This window comes from Eleutherodactylus coqui, chromosome 9 (genome assembly GCF_035609145.1).
Source record: "Eleutherodactylus coqui strain aEleCoq1 chromosome 9, aEleCoq1.hap1, whole genome shotgun sequence".
NCBI lineage: Eukaryota > Metazoa > Chordata > Amphibia > Anura > Eleutherodactylidae > Eleutherodactylus > Eleutherodactylus coqui.
In genome coordinates this window covers 45,229,022-45,252,498 of record NC_089845.1, presented here as the reverse complement: position 1 = coordinate 45,252,498, position 23,477 = coordinate 45,229,022, and the positions used below count along the sequence as shown (strand labels likewise).

The following is a 23,477-nucleotide window of genomic DNA, read 5'->3' as shown; positions in this document are numbered from 1 at the left end:
TTGTAGATGTTGCCCCTAAAGTCGTCCAGTGTAGAGGGGTCTTTAGTCAGACGACGGCTGCAAGGTTTCCTCTACAGATCAGGAAGGATCAGACTAGTATTGGGCTCTGGGGTTTAATCACATGTTTGCACATACAAGTTAGAACTTGAAAAACGTGCAAACATTTGAGATTTTCAAATCATTGCATTCTTTATATTCTTTACATTTTGCACAGCGTCCCTTATCCATAAGAAATGATTACTGTGTTTATTTCTTTCGCCACCACCAGAGCATGGAGGGGGAGGGGAACAACACTTCTAGAGAAGATACCGGTAGTAAGGAATGTTTTATTATATTTCCCAGTATAAGCCCACAAAAGTCTAACGATGAAAGTCCCTCCTGTAGAACCTGCCACATGTAACACGGAGTACAGCTTTGGACACATTCAGCAAAATTGTCTGAAAGAAACACGGTCTTTGACACCCAAAGAAACCAATCGCTGCGCAGATTTCATTTTACCATAACAGTTTAAAGGGGAGAGGTCATCAAAAAATGGCCTTGTGTTAAAGATATTTTTAAAGACTGTGGTTTTTTGTTATTTTGAGTCACAATCCATTTAAAAAAAGTGCTGTATTTTCACACTGAGCACAGGGCCTAATAAGAGGCTATCTGACCTATGGGACGGCACCAGATTATACTCTCCTGTCCTGAAGGTAGCGGGTAGACACAATTTTAATACAACATCATTTCTATACTTTCTTACTACCCACTTCATTACCATCCATCTATTACACCTATACAAGTAATATACTTAACATTCATTGCAATAGTATTGCTAGAATACCAATTGTGGATGCCAACTCCTCTCCAGGCCATCGGAGTATCCATTTACACTACAATTGCATATTTTAAAGAAATTATTATATTCTTCTCTTTTCTACTTGACATCCCTACTATATTAACAAAAAACATTGGATGTCATCAATTAGCTATATAAGTGGATTCAATTTGATTCATGTCCTATTAGAAGCGTATTTGTATTGACACATGGGTATTCTTAATGCTAAATAGTATTGTCCCCATTATACCTTTCAGGGCCTTTCGAGGTCAGCATTTGCCATTATTATATATCAATGTCTTTGAAATGTATAACACGGAATGTACATGGCACCCCGACAAAGAGCAGCATGTATTAGACAACCCAGCCCCACATAATTCGTTTACGAGAGACAATTACAGATAAAATAGACCTTTAAAAACTAATAGGTCCAACGCTCATGCCCACCGGAGTAACTATAGTGGATGCGGTTGCACCCTGACCCAGGAGCCTTAGGGGGCCCATAAGGCCTTTCTTCTCCATATAGGGAGCCCAGTACTATGAATAAAGCATTATGGTTGGGGCCGTTACAGGTTTTGCATTGGGGCCCGGGAGCGTCAAGTTATGTCTCTGCGTTAAGGGGTTAAGAGAAGTAGACCCGCCCCCTATCAGAGTATATGACTCCTCTATGGCAGCTGATTGACGGTGTGGGCTGGATTAATCTTTGGCGCTTATGCCACCCAGATGTATGTGAATATACTTGTCACGCTCCTGCTCAAAAATCCTTATCACAGATAGACTACTTGTTTAGTTCTTCAGCACTTGCTCTTCATGGGTCTTCCATTGTTTATTGCCCTCCGGGTATATCTGACCATAACCAAATATTGCTACATTTACAATTCCCAGGTCTTAAATCGCCCTCTGCAATCGATACCAGATTACCAATACTGGATTACACCAATTGTTGTTACGCTAAGAGAGGTTCATAAAGAGTATCCACTTGTGGAGTTTCCGCAAAGATTTACAAGCATCGCATCTACAATTGTTTAGATCCTTCCAACTTCACCTAGGTGAGCGCAATATCAGGCTGCGAATCATGACCCCCATATGGCGCTCCTCATCATGGGAATTCCCAAAAGATGCGAGGCGATTTCAGCTGCTGCAGCAGTTTCTCCAATTGTTTTCAAAGGAAGACATCAAATCGTGTTCACCTAGTACAACATGGTGCGATGCTGCCGCCAGCCCCATGGAAAACAATGAGAGGTGCATAGTGAGAACACACAAGATAGAACATGCAGCGATTGGTTTCCCGCATAGCATTGTGGTGCCATGCAGGGACACATCGCTCACGTGTATGACCCTATTCAAAAGAATGGGGTTCATATTTGTGCGTTTCGCAATGCACAAATCTCAAACGATTTTCTCGTCCGTGTGAAGCCGGCCCTAATCTCAGCCAAGATTAATGCTAATCCCTTATTCCTTCACGAACGTCTGAGGAACGGGCAGATGTGTTAGAATCCCATCTAACTGTATTCCCTGCCATTGACAGAAGCCAATACAACTTTATATCACGCACCAATCGTATCTCACCCCTTATCGTTTACATAGAATGGGTCAAATTCCACCATGGGCCTGTCAGATATGTCATCAATTAAACGCTGACTTTCGGCATTTAATGTGGGATCGCCCTTATATTACAGATTTTGGGTCTATATCCCCACTGTAGCCCTCTTCTCAATCTGTGTTATTTGGTTTATTGGATGAAGAACTTTGGCCTCGTTCTACACGGATGTTTCTTAAGGTGGATTTATTTTTAGCCAAAAAAAAAAAAAAGGAGGGTTGGGGAATCCCCCCCCCCCCCCCCCTCCCCATCAAGCTGGATGAGACCGATCAACACCATAATCCCCTATGAAAAATTACCAACATAGGGGCCGCCCGGATAAATGCCAACAGATATGGGGGTCTTGGCTAGACTCACATCCCACACTGCATATTGATCCATTTTCTCCTTCTCTCCCTTCCCTTTTACTCCCCTCTTATGGAGACATTAAATCACAAACAGCTGTACAGGTTTGATTGTTAAAACAATTTAATAATCCTATGGTTTTTATTCTGTATTTACAGACATTGCAATCTATTGAATACCAAGAACTGCAGTAATGGGATCCACCATGTAATGTTCTTCATACACGGCTCTATCTAAAAGCCCATTTAGACTGGACGAATGTTGGGCAAACAATACCCGACACTCATCCCCGCATGTACTCACTCTGGTGCTGCTGCACAGGAGCTAGTATCGCTGGCTCGCAGTGAGGTGGCTGCAGGAGATTTCTCTCCTCATGCTCCCCTGCTCCTCTCCATTGACTTAACATAGCGGCTGTTCAATACTGAATGGCTGCTATTTACATTCAACGATCAGCTCATCATTTATGCTGCATGAATGAGGAGCAATGATCCTGAACGATGAGCGTTCAGTGTACATAGCAGCCGTTCAGTAATGAACAGGCGCTATATTAAGTCAATGGAGAGGGGCAGGGGAGAGAGAGGAGAGAAATTTCCTGCAGTTGCCGTGCTGTCCTGCTGGCCGCTTTGTGAGCGAGCCAGCGATACTAGCTCAGGAGATACTAGCTACAGGAGTGAGTGTATGCGGAGATGAGTGTTGGGACAAATGTTGGGCAAACAATGCTCATCTAAACGGGCCCTAACAAGTTACAGAACAAGTCATTAATATTCTAGACAGCAGCACATACAGGCTACTCCTTATTTCTTCTCCTCTTGTGGCTGTGGGGTTTATCTTCATCCCTAGAGGAAAAAAAAGCAAATACCTTGCTTTAGAATCATGGAGGTGAAGATAAATTGACAAAGCACTGAAATATAATATTGGTAAAATTACCTCTAATTGAAAGGGACAGTAACATTCAAGCAAACCTATTATACATCTTAACATGCTACATGTGATGACATCTCTGTAAAATGGGTTTTCTACTTGTAAATAATACAATGTATAACAAGAAAATACAACTTTTTAGTCTACACTGGGGGAGATTATAAAACCGGTGCAACGGGAAAGTGAAGTAGTTTGGCCATGGCGGTCATTGTCAGAGCTGTAATCGGAGCGGTTGCTATGGGCTGCTGCTCCGCTTTTCCTTTCTACAAGTTCCGATTTATCTTGTCCTCTAAGTTTTAATTTCTTGCCATTTGCAAGATCTGTTTCCAGTTCATGAATGAGAACGCTCTTGTATACATGCAGACGCTGGAAACCTGCGCACAAGTAGACCGGCTCTCAACCGAGAAGTGGACAGAAAGGTTTCTAGACAACGCTCTGTGAGCTCAACAGCCCGGACCTCAGACTGATACATTGTAGCAAATAGCAAAGACATTCCTGCAGATGTGTTTAGCTCACAGAGCATTGCCTAGACCGATATAATAGTATCCACATCTCAGTCAAGAGTAGGACTACGGACGGTCTCACATGAGCGTATGCTACTGCGTGTTATGTGTGTAGTTTTTATGTGCGTAATTTGCAGTACCAATCTCCCATAGACTCTGCTGATCACATACTGCACACAAAATACACGCGTAAAAACAATCACGGCAGGCTCTATCTTAGCTTGTATTACACACCAAGCTAGTGTATGGAGATTAGTGGCACGCAGCAAGTATGCATGTCATTGTGTACTCACAGCACGCCAGCAGACAGTCATGTGACCCCGGCCCACCTATGTACAGCCGGTGAATGTAAACAAGACTGTTCTCATTCACCAACAGCAAACAGAGATACTGAAAATGGTTAAAGGGGTTGTCCCGCGGCAGCAAGTGGGTCTATACACTTCTGTATGGCCATAATAATGCACTTTGTAATGTACATTGTGCATTAATTATGAGCCATACAGAAGTTATAAAAAGTTTTATACTTACCTGCTCCGTTGCTAGCGTCCTCGTCTTCATGGTGCCGACTAATTTTCGCCCTCCGATGGCCAAATTAGCCGCGCTTGCGCAGTCCGGGTCTTCTCCTGTTCTCTATGGGGCTCCGTGTAGCTCCGCCCCGTCACGTGCCGATTCCAGCCAATCAGGAGGCTGGAATCGGCAGTGGACTGCACAGAAGAGCTGCGGTCCACGGAGGCAGAGGATCCCGGCGGCCATCTTCACAGGTAAGTATAGAAGTCACCGGAGCGCGGGGATTAAGGTAAGCGCTCCGGTGAGCTTTCTGTACGTCCCTGCATCGGGGTTGTCTCGCGCCGAACGGGGGGGGGGTTGAAAAAAAAAAAAACCCGTTTCGGCGCGGGACAACCCCTTTAAGGGTTCAAACACAAGTCTGAAGTAACAGATTGGCTATAGATGTGGTCTCTGTGTCTTCCGGGGGAGGGACTTCTATTATTTCTGGGTTTGTAATAGTGTGGTTTTGTACGTCTATTGCTAGGTTGTTTTTCTACATAGAAAATTTCATGCCGTGGACATGAGGCCTATTTGAGACGCTCGTAGAAAACTTCATTTGCTGTACATAGAGAGTAACCCCTTAAACATCTCCTGTATATTGTGCGCACAACAACATACAATCTTACCCGTCCTTTTTCCGTACAGAATCCTTGTCCCTGCCCCGACTACGCTGTCTCCGTGGACTACTGCTGCGCTCTCTTCTGCGTCCAGACCGACGTCTGTCCCTGTGACTTCCGCCAGATTGCCGGGACTCCGTAGAACGAGACCGCTCCCGTCTAAAGAAGCAGCAAATTAAAAAAGCCCTAAGTAACTGTTATAATCTGCACTAGATGGGCGGTAAGATGTTCCCAGCAGTCGGCTCGGGGTCTCGTATTCTGAAGAGATTCCCCATGTCTGACTACAAGAATGAGGGATATTGCAGCCAGCTAACAAAGCCTTCTATCCCTTATGGTAAAGCTGCGCTTGGCCCCCCTCTGCAACGAAGTACAGCATATCTTTACAAGTTCAAAAACAGTAACGGGTCCCACAACGGTTCCAATAACAGAAGTGTCTGAAGGTTTCCGGTCATCGCAGTGTCCACTCATAAAACATTGCAGTCACTCTGCACTTAAAAAACAGCGAGCTGACAGAAGTAGGACAGTAAGTTATATGGTCTAAGAAATGATCGTACTATTGAAAAATACAAGCCGCCCCATAAAAAAAAACAAAAAAAAAACACGAGCCATGTTGATGGAAAAATAAAATTATGACTTTTTGAAAAATGGGGAGGAAAAAAAAATAAACAAAAATAAAAATATCTTAAGGCAGGTTTCATATCTGCATTGTAAGGTTACATCTCAGATTCAGTAAAAAACACCAGAAGAAAACGTGCTGCATGTAGAGCATTAAGTGGATAGACCCAGTTATAGTCAATGGGGTCCGTCCGGCGCTGGTTGGCCGCGGGTACTCCCCTTTCCTACTCCCCTAATGTAGCAGGTAAGAAGTACCCCGAGTGCAGCTGTATAAGCAGCCCAATTCTTGCTGCTGTCATCACCAATGCCACTCCCATCAACTTCGCCCCGCTGCAGTGTTACAGATAACATGGACGACTTTTGTATTCACCTTCTCACTGAGGAAGAAGAGACGGAGGAGCTTGCTTCATCATGGATCTCATCGTGCCATTTGTTAGTCAGCTCTTCCATATGTACATCGATGACATCACGTATTATCTGGAAACGGGGGAAACAAAACGCGTCAACTACTTTACAAAGATTTGGCAAAGACGCAGAACTGTACGTCCAACTACAAGGCATTGGATACCCATGTCTGTATGGCCCGGAAGAACATGACATAGGTTGCCTGGTCCCCGCAGTCAACTGATCTTTGGTCCGACTCACATCTATAAAGCGGGAGTTGAGTTGTGATGATTTCCTTAATAGGAGGACATTTCTTAGGGTCTTTTTAGGAGAGCCGATTTAATGTTTGAACGAGCGGCTGACGTCACCACCAGCTCGTTCTCTCGGGTAGCCCGTTTATACAGGCAGATACCTTGTTTGCTCATTCAAACGAAAACCTTCAGTCTTTCAAATTCGCAGTATACACTACCGTTCAAAAGTTTGGGGTCACATTGAAATGTCCTTATTTTTGAAGGAAAAGCACTGTACTTTTCAATGAAGATAACTTTAAACTAGTCCTAACTTTAAACAAATGCACTCTATACATTGCTAATGTGGTAAATGACTATTCTAGCTGCAAATGCCTGTTTTTTTGTGCAATATCTACAAAGGTGAATAGAGGCCCATTTCCAGCAACTATCACTCCAGTGTTCTAATGGTACAATGTGTTTGCTCATTGGCTCAGAAGGCTAATTGATGATTAGAAAACCCTTGTGCAATCATGTTCACACATCTGAAAACAGTCTAGCTCGTTACAGAAGCTACAAAACTGACCTTCCTGTGAGCAGATTGAGTTTCTGGAGCATCACATTTGTGGGGTCAATTAAACGCTCAAAATGGCCAGAAAAAGAGAACTTTCATCTGAAACTCGACAGTCTATTCTTGTTCTTAGAAATGAAGGCTATTCCATGCGAGAAATTGCTAAGAAATTGAAGATTTCCTACAACGGTGTGTACTACTCCCTTCAGAGGACAGCACAAACAGGCTCTAACCAGAGTAGAAAAAGAAGTGGGAGGCCGCATTGCACAACTAAGCAAGAAGATAAGCACATTAGAGTCTCTAGTTTGAGAAACAGACGCCTCACAGGTACCCAACTGGCATCTTCATTAAATAGTACCCGCAAAACACCAGTGTCAACATCTACAGTGAAGAGGCGGCTGCGGGATTTTGGGCTTCAGGGCAGAGTGGCAAAGAAAAAGCCATATCCGAGACTGGCCAATAAAAGAAAAAGATTAAGATGGGCAAAAGAACACAGACATTGGACAGAGGAAGACTGGAAAAAAGTGTTGTGGACGGATGAATCCAAGTTTGAGGTGTTGGATCACAAAGAAGAACGTTTGTGAGACGCAGAACAAATGAAGATGCTGGTAGAATGCCTGACGCCATCTGTTAAGCATGGTGGAGGTAATGTGATGGTCTGGGGTTGCTTTGGTGCTGGTAAGGTGGGAGATTTGTACAGGGTAAAAGGGATTCTGAATAAGGAAGGCTATCACTCCATTTTTCAACGCCATGCCATACCCAGTGGACAGCGCTTGATTGGAACCAATTTCATCCTACAACAGGACAATGACCCTAAACACACCTCCAAATTGTGCAAGAACTATTTACAGCAGAAGCGGGCAGGCAGCTGGTATTCTATCGGTAATGGAGTGGCCAGCGCAGTCACCAGATCTGAACCCCATTGAGCTGTTGTGGGAGCAGCTTGACCGTATGGTACGCCAGAAGTGCCCATCCAACCAATCCAACTTGTGGGAGATGCTTCTAGAAGCGTGGGGTGCAATTTCACAAGCTTACCTCAACAAATTAACAGCTAGAATGTCAAAGGTGTGCAATGCTGTAATTGCTGCAAAAGGAGGATTCTTTGACGAAAGCAAAGTTTGATGTAAAAACAATGTTATTTCAAATACAAATCATTATTTCTAACCTTGTCAATGTCTTGACTCTATTCATTTCACAACGCATGGTGGTGAATAAGTGTGACTTTTCATGGAAAACACAAAATTGTTTGGGTGACCCCAAACTTTTGAACGGTAGTGTAAGTTAATGTGATAATATGACTACAGCATGACTATCATTAAAAGCAGCTAGTGACTTCCTTCTTGACATCATAGTCTCTGCGAGCCACAAGAAGTCCTCTACCAGGCCGCATGTGGCCTGCCGGCTGTATGTTGTGCCGGCCTGGGCCAGCCTTTGATTAAAGGAAAAAATATACTGGCCATCATCTAAATAAAATCCCTGTTATGGCACATAAACTGTTACGTTTCAGAATGCAATAAGTGTGTGCATTTCTATCTTGATTGGACTATTGAACCTTACATAGAAGCCAAAACCTATGCTATGTAGTCTCTGAATTAAGGATTAAAAGATAAGAGAAGTCAACAGGAAAATAGCAATACTAAAACTATGTTAACATAAAGACCTAGTCAAAAAAAAATGATTATAATGAGATAATACCCTGACTGCAGCTATTTCCTTGTCTAGACAAGCCTTAAGAGCTTTGAGACTGTTTTGTAGATGTCAATAAGCCTTATGATCAATCTTTGTAATAGTAACCTTCGTATGATAACGCCCTCTCTCTTTCTGAGTAAAAACTGGTAATGCCTTAAATTAAACTGAATTCTCAGTGGGTTCTCATGAGAAGCATCTTGCTATAACACGAGGTTCTTCGAGTTATTAATAGATACTGCTAGCAATCTTCTCATCACGGGCTTCCATATCTACCAATTTGGCACCTGGCAACGAGGTCATCAGATCGGTACCGCTGTGGTCTGATAACAGCTCGGACATGTACATCTGCCATCGTGCTCTTTCAGCCTCTGGGTGGAACATGGGGGACCAAGTATAGCCAGAAAGGTTTGTTTTTTTAGATAGCAGTTGTATGTAATCTGATGCGCTGTAAATACCTGTTTACTAACGGACATAAGAACCTAAAGGCTGATTTAACCAAATCCAACAATTGGGCATCTTGTCACGTTCTGTGTTCACATTGTTAAGGCTCACATCTACATTGGAGCCTCCGGCATAGATCAGCTGACAGATATTGGATTAAATAGCACACTGGGCTCTCATCTGGGAAGATGCTGATGGTGCAGCGAGCAGCTACTATTTAGCCCTACTGACCCTAATATATTACCTCTGTATAAGACTTCTTCGTGATGTGAACATTCTTCGCCCTGTAAGACTGGCGCCTCCTTTTGTAGTCCCTCATTTCTGCCATAATTTCCAGGTGGGACTTGGGACATTTCTGCTCATCATCTTCAAAAGGGAAAAATAATAAAAATACCGCAATATTCTAGAGCTTGAAGTGGTTTTCCCATCTCAGCTTTTCACAGCCGCGATGGGGAACCGCTGTAATTACCGTCAGACTGGACGCTAACTGCGAAGACAGCCAAGTGCGTCCACCCTGCACTGCTTCCATAGCTCCTACTAAAGTGAATGGAAGCTGTGGAAATAACACAGCACGACAGGCTGCATGGTTTCTGTAAGTCGGGGAGTTACATAAACCTCACACCGCACTGTACAACGCTGCTCCGTAGCCCTCATTCACTTCAATAGGGGCCAAGCAAACAAGGCTGGGATGATGCACTTGGCTGTTTCCAACAGGTGGTCGGCCATGAAAACCCAAGATGGGAATACCCCTTTAAGTCCACTTTAGGCAATTTTGTAAAAATTCACAGTTGCAGATCAAGCTCGACACAAACAGACTATCGCCTACAAATAGCAGTTTAGGATGTGCAAATATAGGCCAATGCCTACATGCACATCTTCATAAGATCACCAGGGCAGTAATGTATTCCTTCCATCCTTATCAGTGAAAGGGTTAATGGAATAAGCTCCATAGAAATCCGGCTTTAGACCAGATTCACATGGATGTATTTGTACGCATACTTGCTCGCGCAAAATTTACACACTCAATACGCAGAACATAAAACCCAATGATTGCAATGGGCTCATATACATGCAGGTATTTTTCCTGCACATACTAGTTGCATGCGCCATTTTTCTGCTGAATTGCGCACCAAAAAGGTTCCCATAGAAGTCAATGGGAGATGCACAAACATGCATGAAATACATTAGGAGATGCACGAGACGCTGTGCAATTCCAATAGAAAAAGAACACATCTGGAACTCATTGATTAGCCTTAAATCGGTGGGTCTTTGTTTGCCATGCAAATGAACATGCCCTGCGGGCGCAAGTCATACAGTAAAATACGCTGATGTGCACAAAAAAAGCATCGTTCATTCTGCAAAAACAAAGATCTGGTACCGTGTTAGCCAGTAGAGCAAAATGTGATTGTCCCCAGCAAGAGAAACCAAGTCATCTTGTAGATATGATACCTTTTAATGGCTAACAAAAATACATTATGTAATAATAGCGAGCTTCCGAACCAACGCAGGGTTCTTCTTCAGGCTTATGGATTGGATCTGAAGTGGCATGCATATTTATACATACTTATAACATACATACTTATGACAAGGCACAGATATGGATTCGATTGGTTCGCACTTAAAAGGAATTCTGCAACAGCAAACAAACCTTTTTTTAGGCACTGAGAGCGAAGTGAAAGTTTTATGGTCCCTGAATTACTGTTGGGGGGTGGGGGGGGGGGGGGTCGGCAGGCTAGAAATGCTACAAGAGGTACACTGACGTTTTTAGCTAAACACTGATAAGGGAGTGAAAGTTAATGGTCCCTGAATTACTGTTCATGGGGGTCTTATCTGTGCAAAAAATGTCTCACACTTCCCATTCACGCATAAATCCAATTATCCCAGGTGTGGGAACCCTCACTGAAGGAATCTCAGGATGGGTGGAAGGCATCCTCAGACCACTGGTGAGAAACACAACCAGCTACCTGCAAGACACCATGGACCTACTAAACAAACTGTCAACCGTAGGTCCCCTCCCCAATGGCACCATCCTGGCCACTATGGATGTGGAATCCTTGTATTCCAACATCCCACACGAGGATGGACTGACTGCCACCTTGAGGCCAATGGGGTCGCCTCTGATGCAGTGCTACAACTCACAAGATTCATTCTCACATACAACTATTTCTCCTTTGGCAAAGAGATATTCCTGCAACTCACGGGGACTGCCATGGGCAGTAAAATGGCACCGTAATATGCCAACCTTTTTATGGCAAAACTGGAGAGTGACTTTCTGGCCTCTTGCCCCAGCAAACCATTGGCCTACTTCCACTACATTGATGACATCATGATCATCTGGACTAACACCGAACAAGAACTAATAAAATTCCATGAAAGATTCAATGCATTCCACCCCACCATAAAACTGACATTAAGCTACTAATATACAGAAATCAACTTTTTGGACACCATAAAGATTTTAAACAACTCAATACGGACATCCCTATACCGAAAACCAATTGATCGGCCCACATACCTCAGATGGGACAGGTCCCATCATAAGCACATCAAAAAGTCCATTGTCTACAGCCAGGTCATCAGGTATAACCGGATCTGCTCCAACCCAACAGACAGAGAGGAACATTTGTACCATCTTAAAAGGACATTTATAAATCAGGGCTACCATCCCACCTCAATTGATGACCAAATCACCAGAGCCACCAGGATACCCAGAAATCAACTACTCCAATACAAGGAGAAGGAAAGAAACAATCGTGTGCCTCTAGTAGTGACCTACAATCCGCCACTAGAGGTACTAAGGAAAACCGCAAGAAAACTCCACCATACCCTGCACAAGGATGACCGTCTGAAAACCATATTCCCGGACCCTCCACTTCTGTGTTACAGGCAACCTCCTAACTTGAGGAACTTTATAATCAGGAGTGCATTGTCCTCTGACACACAAAAAGGAACGTATCCCTGTAATGTAAGGAGCTGTAAGACCTGCTCACATATACTGACTGCGGACAGGATACGGATCCCCAACACACAGCGGGACTATAAGATCCCAGGGACATTCACATGTTCCTCGTCCAATGTTGTGTACCTGATCATGTGCAGTAAATGTACTGTTGGGGGTCTTTATGTTGGAGAAACAGGACAGAAACTGAAAGCCAGGATGAGATCCCATCGCCACACGATTGAACACAGAAAAAGAGAATTGCCTGTGGCCGAACACTTCTCTAACCATGGACATGACATAGGAGATATGAGAGTTTTGATATTGAAGGGTGGTTTCAAGTCACAAAACCACAGAAGAATTTGGGAGTATAAATTGATAACAACCTTTGACACGCTGAATACTGGGTTAAATTATTCCCCAGGATTTATGCGTGAATGGGAAGTGTGAGACTTGATTGCACAGATAAGACCCCCCCCATCAACAGTAATTCAGGGACCATAAACTTTCACTCCCTTATCAGTATTTAGCTAAAAACGTCTGTGTACCTTTTGTAGCATTTCTAGCCTGCCGACCTCCCCCCCCCCCCCAACAACAGTAATTTAGGGACCATAAAAACTTTCACTCCGCTATCAGTGCCTAGACAAAAAAAATTTGTTCTCTGTTGCAGAATTCCTTTTAAGTGCGAACCAATCACATCCATATCTGTGCCTTGTCATAAGTATGTATGTTATAAGTGTATATATATCCATGCCTCTTCAGATCCAATCCATAAGCCTGAAGAAGAACCCTGCGTTGGTACGAAAGCTCGCTATTATTACATCATGTATGTTTGTTAGCCATTAAAAGGTATCATATCTACAAGATTACGTCGTTTCTCTTGCTGGGAACAATAACATTCTGCAAAAACTCTACGCTCGAACAAATACACATCCGCTCGTGCCAATCTGGCCTTATAATAAAAGGAAACATGTAGAAACCTTGATTGACTTTGGCAGCCAAGTCCTCAAACAAGTCGGATGCGGTTCGCTCATCTCCAGGTTTCTGCTTCTTCGTCTCCAGAAGGGTGTAGTTGTATATAGCGAGACGGTCAGCGGACGTTAGATCACAGATGGCGCGATTATGGTTGAGAGGGACCTCAACAGCTGAAGTGGAATAGTCACCTGCAGACACAAAGGGAAGAGTCCTACTGATATCACACACTTACCTGCAGGGTAAGTACCTGATATACTGGACACAGGAGAAGCAAATGCTAGAAACCAAACAGAAGCGGATTGTGTCGCAGCTTCCAGCCGGACCGCCATTATTCTTCATTGCCCTAAGAAGATCTGCAGCACTGAAGAAACCCCCACAAGTCTAATGCCCGTCCGTCCCGCTGCAGCACTACCAGCACATGTGAACAGGCCTCAAGAACTGCAGGACCTGCCAATTACTACTTTACCCCTTAACGCTTCAAGGCGTACAGTCACATCCTGGGAGTTCGGAGTTTCTATGAAGGGAGATCTAGGGTCGATCGTGCTTCACACAATGGCTGACACCCAGCCACATCATCGGCGATCAGCACTCCCGCTGATCACGGCTACCAACCCTTCAAATTCTGGGAGGGAAATTCAAATGTCCCAATCAGAGTTCCGGGGTCCTGAACAGCCCCTTGCAATAAGATCATGGGGTGCCTTCTAAAAGTCACGCCTGTGGAGTGTGTTAGAGCATACCGCAGTACCAATCAACAAGTTCATGTTGCCTATGCAGCAGCACGAAATAAAATTTAAAAAAATCTAAATAAACCCGCCAAACACAAAGTAACGCTTTATTTATCCCACGCGGTGAATGTTATCAGAAACAGAAGATAAGAACATTTCAAAATTGCGCTTTTTAGTCGCTGCATCTCCAGGAAAAGGAAGTGTAATAAACAGTGATCAAACAGTGATCAAAAAGTCACCAGTACTCCAAAATGGTACAAACAGAAGCTACAGGACGTCCCGCAGAACACGAGCCCTCGCACAACTAAGTTGATGGAAAGTTTTTAAAAAGCTATGGGGGCAAAATATATTTTTTTTCTTTCCAAAGTTTTCTTTTTTAATGTCCTACAGCAAGCAAAAAATAAAACCTCACTATATAATCTTAGTATTGTATGCATTTGTGAATAAGGTGTAATAATATGTGCAATCAGTGTAATGTACAGAAAAGCCTGAGTAATTAGTCTCCCTCTCCTTGTAACACCGCTTGCCCGCCGAGCCGCATACAGAAGGACCATTACCAGGATGGAGGAGGGAAGGTAACGAGCGATTCCCTGTACAGACCTCCTCCGGATCACACGAGGATCTCTGCAGGGCAAGGAATGACATCCTTCCCTTCTTTAGGAAAACTGCAACTTTACAAAAATCTAATTAAATAATGGAAGATTGGAAGCCAGTGTAAAAATATGATATATATAGTGTAAATGGCCACAACGGTCCGCAGTACCAACATAGGACTTGTCCCACCGCACAACCCTGTAAATGACATGAGTGGCAGCTCTTTCCTAGCGATATAGGGATGAAGAGAAGGAATCCCAGCTATTAGGAACTGATGGTCCCCAAAACTGCACCTTAAAGGGGTATTCCAGGGCCTTCTATTACCATTGATCACCAACGGGGACCGGCTGCATGGATCCCCGCCGATCAGCAGTCAGCACAGCAGAATGCACTGAGCATAGTGCAGCAACCCGGTTGGAACTGCAGACCATAGTGACAGCGCCCCGGGAATCAGCTGATCAGCGGAGATCCAAATGGCTGGTCCGTCAGTCTTCAATAGGGGATGTAGGAGAAAACTTCATTTTGGACTGGAAAAACCAAATAGATATAAAACATATGAAGAAATGAGCAGAAATGGGTTTTATTAAAAAAGGATATAACTATACAAAAAGGATATATAAAAGGATGCTGCACATAAGCACAGTGTTTGGAAATAGCATCCCGATAGCCCCGTAACATTCTATACTCATCACTGCTGTGGAAGAAGAGAACCAGACAGGTTAGGCTGCAATATACACAATCTACCTTAAAAACACACAAATAAAGAAGATGGAACAATACCTCTGATGCGCCACCTATTGGATGGCAGCATTCCTGCAAATCAATGCTTCACCCTTTATATAGGTCTGCAGAGCAATGATTGGGAATTCAAAACCAAGCCAGAATCCATACACAGACAGCTGTTTCGGGAGTTTTGCTCCTATCAGTGTGCAGTAGGATCACGTCATAGGCCCTTCACTAGCCAACCCCTGCTCAATGCAGTATCACTACATCATCTGATGTCTGTCCAGCCTTTGTTTGAACACTTCCATTGAAGGTAAACTCACCACCTCCTGTGGTAACCTGTTCAACTCATTGATCACCCTCACTGTCTAATATCTAATGTGTCTCCCCCCTTTCACTTTTATCTCATGCCTCTAGTCTTTATTTGTGCAAATGAGAATAATAATCCTTATTTGTATAGCACTAACTTATTTCGCAGCGCTTTCAGGCATGGAAGAACACAGACAATTCAATAACAACATATGATATACAGTTTGAAGTTAACAGTGTGGGGGTGATATGGGAGGTACAAGAGGGGGGATTGAGGCACAGGGGAACACAGGCAGTATGGGAATTACATGTGGAAATCAGTTATTAGAAAGCAAACAGGGTGGGGTGGTAAGGAGGTGCAGGGGTAGAGGTTGTATGAAATAAGCAGGATGGAAGGTGTGAGGAGCCATAGGGAGGGGCCGGGGACTAGGTCAGGGGATTTGGTATGCCTCCCTGAAGAGGTGCGTTTTTAAGGTGCGCCTGAAGTGTCGTGCATCAGGAATTGTCCGGATGCCTTGGGGTAGAGCGTTCCAGAGGATGGGTGCTGCTCTGGTGAAGTCCTGGAGGCGAGGATGCTAGGTCTGTATTAGAGGGTTGTTTAGTCTGAGTGTGTTAGCGGATCGGAGTGAGCGGGCTGGGGGGTGTACGGACAGGAGGGAGGCGATGTATGGTGGCGCAGCGCCATGCAGAGCTTTGTGGGTGAGGAGTTTAAATTTAGTTCTGCAGTGGATGGGCAGCCAATGCAGCGACTGGCATAATGCAGAGGTGTCTGAGTAACAGCTGGTTAGAAAGGTGAGACTAGCTGCTGCATTTAGTATGGATTGCAGAGGAGAGCGCCTGGTGCGGGGAGGCCGATGAGCAGCGAGTTGCAGTAGCCAAGTTGAGAGTGGATGAGGGCGACGAATGTCTTTAGAGTGTCTGTGGTGAGGAACGGCCTGTCTATTATACACATAATGTGATTTTGTGTTTTTTTTTTATTCTCCGCTGTGTTCAGAATGGGGCTGCGTATGAAAACGCTGCCTATGTGCAATGTATTGTGTATGTATAGTGTAGCATACGCAGCCCATACAAGTGTATAGCGCTCACGCTGTGTATGTACACAGAGAAAGAGCATGCTGCGATTTATTTCTCTTGCCTATGGATACGCAGTGCGCATGGACAAATGAAAGGCCATTGAATTTCATTGAGTCCATTTACTGCGTTCCACCCGTCTGTACAACGCACGCATGATACGTAGTGCAAACACAGTAGTGGACATGAGTCCTAAGGGGATAATTACATCATGTGTTCTGGACTCCGTGCCTCTCTTAATACATCCTAGAACTGGGTTTGCCTTTTTAGCTGCTGCATCACACTGTTAACGCACGTTCAGTCTGTGATCTTCACATGTGCATTCTCAGCCCCCCCAAGCATGGTGTTCCTATAACCCGCCTTTACCGCCAGCAACAATTAACCTAATGTACTGCTAGACACAACTGGACACGTGAACAGAGAACAGTTGGTTTTAGTGAGGAGTCCCGAAGTGATAATCGTTAACGTATCCATTGGCATTTTGGAGGAAGGACCCACCCTGGTGTGCACCACACAGGTCCAACCCCTGGAGTCATGGTTTGTGGAGCAGTTTGTTATGACTGAGCTGGTGGGTGTTGAAGGCACAACGACTGCCCGCCAGTATGTGGCTAGAGTGGTAAACCCTGTTGTCATACCCTTCGTGACCACCATCCTGAATGGTATCTTCCAACAGATAATGCCCGTCTGCATACTGCAGCCATCATAGGACAATCCTTGCGAGCTGTCATGACCAAGGATTGGTCCACGCAGTCCCCAGATTTATCCCCACTAGAAACGCTGTAGGTAGATATATTACAGCGCCCGGGTAATGTGCAGTAATCATACGCCCGTGTGAGCCTGGCCCTTATTCTGGGTGACTCTGTATGTTCCTGAAATCCTATCAATTCCTTCTGGGTGTAACTTCCAGAATTCCACCAGCGTAGTTCTAGGAGTTGGTGTAGATAAACTGGTGCCATCTAGTGGCTGAAGTTGTGTATTATAAAATAAGGTCTGACTGGGTATGTTTCTGGTATGATTGACACCAATTTCTATTGCAAATTATACATAAAATCTGCGGCCACACCCCTCCTGACAAACCCCACCTACTTTTCACAAAAGTGTCAAAACTAGAGCAAAAAGCCCGTAAGTTCCCTTTTTTTAAAGCCAGAAAGTGGCATAAAAGACTTTTTGAATATCCCCCATTGTGTAAAGGTGCCTGCGGCAACCGCATGCAGATCGCCACTAACCGCTCAGCTGCATCTGCACTTGCTAACTAAAACAGCAGCCGGCAATTAGTGGTGATAAGCCTGGAGTTACCGCAGGTTATCCGTAGCACGTAAGAAACCACGGCTGGGCTCACACAAGCGTATCTCGCAGAGTGCCGCCTGTGAGAGCTACGTGCACGCCACGCAGCCAGTCGCCATGTACTATCTTGGCGTGTGTAATATGTTCCAAGATAGAACATGCTGCAGTTTTTCTTGCGATTCATGTGAGTGGCAACGAGGCTGCCTATGAGAGATCGGTGAGCGGATGCCGCGCACAGAATACACTATACCGACACGCTGGTGTGCGCCCGGGCCGAACACGTGTAACCAGCTGTGATATAGAGGCGATACAACACAACAGCATTAACCCACTTACGTTTGTCCCATGATTTCTCATCGCGGGCGGCGGCGCTCCTTGCATCCGTTATTATCTGGAACTGCTTAGATTTGTCTGTTGGGAGACAAATAGAATCAATGTTCAACACACAAAAAAAAAAGCACATTTCTGGCTCCTTTTTTTATCCTGACGACGTTCACCATGCAGGGTAAATAATGCAGGACTTTGATAGAGCGGGCTTTTATGGATGCAGCGATATTTTTGTTTTATTATTTACTTTTATTATAAATATGACAAAAAGTTTATCTTTTTTAACTTTTATTCCTTTTTTTTTTTAATAATTAGTAAAAAACTTTAATGATCTTACATCTACTTTTTTTTTTTTTAATCCCCGGTGGGGGGACGACACAACAACTTGCGATGCTTTGATCGCTCCTGCAGTATGATGCAATGCAACAGCATTACATCATATTGAGATTGGCCAGGCATTCTATCAAGCCACCCCATCTCATCGCAGAGGGGTGGGGGCACCAAACAGGACCCCCGAACATAATTCAGGAGATTTAAATGCAGCTGTCAAAATAGACAGCAGCATTTAAAGGGTTAACAGGTCCGATGAGCTGTGCAGCCTATCAGAGCCGTTGCCGCTGGGTGTCAGCTGTAAGAAACAGCCGGTGCCCATATTGTATGGAAGGAGATCGCCCCGCGTTATGCAGCTGCAGGCCAGTCACTAAGGGGTTGAAGCACACGGATAGTATACAACAGACGGGTAATGTGGTCATTGGGCATTATGTGCTAAGGGAGAGACGGAAGCCATTGATGAGAGAACATCACATGCAGCTTGTGTCTTTGCTTCTGGTCCGATCCACATTTACAGGAAGGTTTGCAGCAGAAAAAACAAACTTAAGCGCAGAACGTTCGTATTTCTCCAACGCCAAACATGCTTTCTATTGGCAGCTCCAGACGGGGGAAACAACAGCATCTTAGCGAGTCCTACATATAGACTCCAAACCCATACATACCTATAAGGATGGAGGCAACCTTCGCTTTTTCATAGAAGAACTGGGGGTCGGTAACATCGGCCTGTGTGAAACAAGAGCAGGTATATAAAGTACTGCAGGATCAGTAGACACCCTAGAATGAAGACCCTCCATCCTGATGGCTCTGTATGAGCCCCCCAGCCACCAGAGGGTAACAGCGCCCCTACAGTGCCAGAGGAACATTACCTGGTGCCCCCTCTGTGGCCATACTGCCATCTGTAGGTTCACAGGACCCCTCTACATCAGTCACCGCACACTTTCCGCTACCGCAGGCAGACGCTTCACGCTGCTTTCTGATTGGTCAGCACAGCTCACATCAGTAACACCGGCCCAACAGAATATCGTGTAGTGTCCGACTACTGATGCGCCATCAATGTACAGTGTCCATCAGCTAGTTAGGAACCGCGGTGGCCATCTTTGAAAGACCGGAGAGGGGCCCCGCGAACCGTCAGATCTGAAACACAACGGACATAGGAGGGGAGCAACAAGTAATATCACTTCCCCCCCTCTAGTCCTGGAAGGCTGCTTTAAAGGGGTCATCCAGGCAGCGCTCACCAGGGTCAAAGCAGAAGCGCTGCCCCATCCCCTGTAGTGGCCATCGCTGGTAATCGCAGGCGCAGCTCCCATTGATTTTAGTGCCAAGTGCACCACGGACATTGGATGGAGGGGGAACATGCATGGTGGGGGGGTGAAGTGCTAGGTAGGGGTCCCCGCTCTTATACACTGATGGCCACTTCAGGAGAGACACTCGCTCTTCCATGATTGGAGCTCCCTGAATGGACATAAGACCTCGGAGTGCAGAATAAAATCATCTGACAAGTTCTCTGTGGATCCGTTTCAGTGGGAATCACATTAGAATTGGACATTTGAGGGACTGTAACTGTGGCCTGGTCACAGGCGGGGGGGGGCTCACAGGGGCCAGTACCACAAAAACTGCCCAGCTGGTAGAGTGCGATGGGCATAAAACATCCAGCAGAAGGGGTCCTGTGGATCCAAATAACACACTGGTGAAACAGATCAGAGGACGTCGCTGACGAACAGGCGCTGCACAATCAGGTGACCGTCAGCCAAGTACAATAGTGGCGCTCCAAGTAATGAATCCGAGCACACAACTCGCCAGTCCCTATGGGCGATAACATCAGGTGACCGGTCCGACCGCCATTACTGTCTACAGATCAGAAAGGAGAGACTCCAGCGGGTAAAAAGAGCACAAACTGCATCACCGGCCCATGGAGAACGTCACATGGTCAGATGAGACAGATCTATGTTGCTGGTGGAAGGTCATAATTTGGCACAAGCAGCATTAATCGCTGACCCCTTCCTGTCAGCCGGTCGGAACATGTCAGCACCGCCATCTAGTCTGCAGCAACTGCAAGAAGCTCCCTGTCCGCGGGGGCCAATATTGCTGCAGAACGATGTCAGCACAGAGTGAATCTATGTCACGACGAATGGAGGTCCAAAGCCCCACTAGATAGGGGTCTCTAATAAAGTGACCAGTGGCCATTTATCCCCTACTGTATTCTACGGAGGCGATAGATGTCCATTATGGGAGAGCTTTACACCCCGACAGCCATGAGCCCCCCAAGGAAAGACTGCAAGGAGGGAAACAATCAATCAGATGTTCCTCTTTATATACATGGGGGTCACTTACCTCCTCCTTGCTGTACCCTATCTTACGCCGTCCGCAGAGGACCACGTGCTTCTCCAGAGAGGACCTCGGCATCATGTGATTGGAATCATAGGGACACACTACCGCCTCCTAGTGGAGAGGAACAGTCATGTTTAGGATGTGCAGCCCAATGTCAGTAGACAAGTAAGAAAGTCAAATAACATTCATCACAAGCAAATAGGATCCACTAAGTGGAGTGACAGAAAGCAGCTTATCCTTCGCACATGGGGGGTGTGGAGACACATTCTGGTCAAGCTTCGTCCCATGGACTGTCACCATCTTCTTCCCACTGATGGCGATGATTTCTGCTGTGAGGATCTGTGCAGGAGTTTGGGAGAAACTTGTCTTGCAAATGCATAGAGGACTACTTAACCCCTTAACACCACAGGATGTACAGTTACGTCCTGCAACTTCGGGGTATGTATGAAGAGAGATGGCGGGGTGATCCAGCTCTATACAATGCGGATGCCAGCTGTTTCTTACAGCGAACACCCGCCCGCAACAGCTCTGATAAGCTGCGCCGCTGTTCGGAGCTGTTAACCCTTTAAATGCCGCCAATTCTGACAGCTGCATTTAAATGCCCTGATCGCTGTTTGGGAGTCCCGCACTGTCCCCCGCAGTAAAGTTACAGGTTGCTGTGCAGTTGCCATGACAGCCGGGGGCCTTCTAAAATACCCCAGATTGCCTAACAAGCCAAGCTTGTGGAATGGCTTACATTATACTGCAGGAGCGATCAAAGCTGCGCACGTTTTTGTGCCCTGTGGGGACTAGAAATAAAAAATTTTAAAAAGCGCTGCGGAATATGTTGGTGCTATGCAAATAAAGATTATTATTATTATTAATAGAAAACTGTAAATATTTTTTTTTTTAAAGTTTTATTAACTATAAAAAAATAAGATGGTAATAAAGAAAGTTTAAAATAAAACACCTTTTGCCATATTTATAATAAAAGTATCTAATAAAACAAAATCACATTTGTTATCGCCGCGTCCGTAAAAGTCCGATCTATCAAATAACAGCATTTTTACCCCGCACGGTGAGCGTCAGAAAAACCCCGCTAGAATTGTGTTTTTTGCTCACCCTGTCACCAACAAAAAAAAAATTTATAAAAAGTGACCAAAGAGTCGCCTGTACTCCAAAACGGTGAGAATAAAGTTATCATTGTGGTTGCAGTTTGTGCGCCGCAGATACAAGAGCGGAGTCGCCCTGCGCACGGGCTGTACCGCGCTGCCTCTCCGCTCTGTAGACGGGCCATCGGTAATCTGCTGGATTATATAATCCGTCTCCCAGCGGATATTAATGGCGGCTGCGGACGGCGCCGTTGGTTATCGCCGGTTTCGCCACCAGTCTTGTTCTGTCTGGTAAGATGATGAAGGCGATGAGATTACCATCATCGCTGCGTGGAGATTTGTATCCGTGGAGCGAAAAAACGTGGCGCCAAATTAAACACTTTAGATGCCAAACACATAAATAATTTAGACCGACGTCGGTCGGCGAACTTGTGCCGCAATACGCAGAGATTACAACACGCTGTCAGCGGCTTACTTCACATTTACGGATTTTGTGCGCATCTCCGTCACGCAAAAAGAACGTGCTGCATATTTACGCATGTAAGATCCCCAAAGAAGTCAAAGCGAATCAACCCACGAGTTCCCGCTCCATATTGAGCATTGGACGCCGGCGCTGTGGATGGAAGATCTCCGGTGCGCTCCATCCCCTGTCTCTAGCGACTACCGGTCGCACACATTGCCACGAATTGCTGCGATGTATTTGCGCTCACGTATGTTCTATATTGGTGCGTATACACACCAGGGAAGCGTATGGCGATTCGCAGCATGTACGCCGGTCATTTGTGTATTCGCAGCGCAGCACGCCGGCCTTAAACAGGATATTACTACTAAACAGGGCTATGAGGAGCAGGACCACTTAACGGAGGCCACCAGGTGGCGCTGCGGCCGGTGCAGTCGCGCTGTGTAAACACAGGCGAGGGGGAATGAAGCAATATAACGAGTATTGTTATAGCTCCGGCCACCAGGTGGCGCTCTGATCTGTGCACACAGGTGACGGGGTCGCCGCTCTGTACAGACCTGCTCTCCACCCGGCGGTTCCCGCTCCCAACCCAGCTCCTGCAACAGCTCGGTCATACGGCTCCGGCATCGCGCCGTGAAGTCCTTTAGCTCCTCTATGAGGTGATGAGAAGTCCCACACACAGCAGTCTCCATCTGAGCGCCTGGCGGAAGCACACCGGAAGGGGCGGGGACTCTGTGTGTCAAGCCTCATTTTCATCCATCTAGCGGCCCAGTGTGTTTGTAATAGCAGCGTGTTGTGGAATAATTCACGCAGTGTTTAGTGCCACCTGGTGGTCAGTGCTGGTATGTCACAGAGATTACGTCTAGGCAGGATCAAAAATGGATGAAGGCCAGATTTCACACCTTATAATACAGTATAAACCCCAATTTGGCTTTGTCAGCGTACTCCAACATGCTGCGCATGCAATGCGGATCACTGGAAGCGTCAGGCCCCCTTCACACAAGCATGCACACAAATGCGCTCGCTTTAGTGCAACTACTATGTAC

At 45.5% G+C, this 23,477-nt stretch overlaps 1 protein-coding gene across 1 annotated transcript; it reads right to left on the bottom strand.

Annotated features, from left to right (window-relative positions):
• Positions 1 to 2,867: 2,867 nt before the first annotated feature.
• On the bottom strand, positions 2,868 to 23,145 carry SNRNP48 (small nuclear ribonucleoprotein U11/U12 subunit 48). Its single transcript, XM_066579330.1, has 9 exons — positions 22,989 to 23,145; positions 20,884 to 20,991; positions 19,215 to 19,275; positions 18,232 to 18,306; positions 13,195 to 13,377; positions 9,521 to 9,642; positions 6,335 to 6,441; positions 5,359 to 5,508; positions 2,868 to 3,598 (listed from the first exon to the last, which is right to left on the bottom strand). Exons 1-9 carry the CDS (start codon positions 23,121 to 23,123, stop codon positions 3,550 to 3,552), a joined length of 990 nt encoding a protein of 329 aa, XP_066435427.1. The 5' UTR covers positions 23,124 to 23,145; the 3' UTR covers positions 2,868 to 3,549.
• Positions 23,146 to 23,477: the final 332 nt, after the last annotated feature.

Bases quoted from the DNA above. Each gene is read 5' to 3' on its own strand.
- SNRNP48 (XM_066579330.1), bottom strand. From the start codon at position 23,123: ATGGAGACTGCTGTGTGTGGGACTTCTCATCACCTCATAGAGGAGCTA. The intron at 5,509-6,334 runs GTGAATACAAAA...CTGCTTCTTTAG, and splicing joins TCTTCTTCCTCAGTGAGAAG to ACGGGAGCGGTCTCGTTCTA. The intron at 3,599-5,358 runs GTAAGATTGTAT...TTTTTCCTCTAG, and splicing joins TCTGTACGGAAAAAGGACGG to GGATGAAGATAAACCCCACA.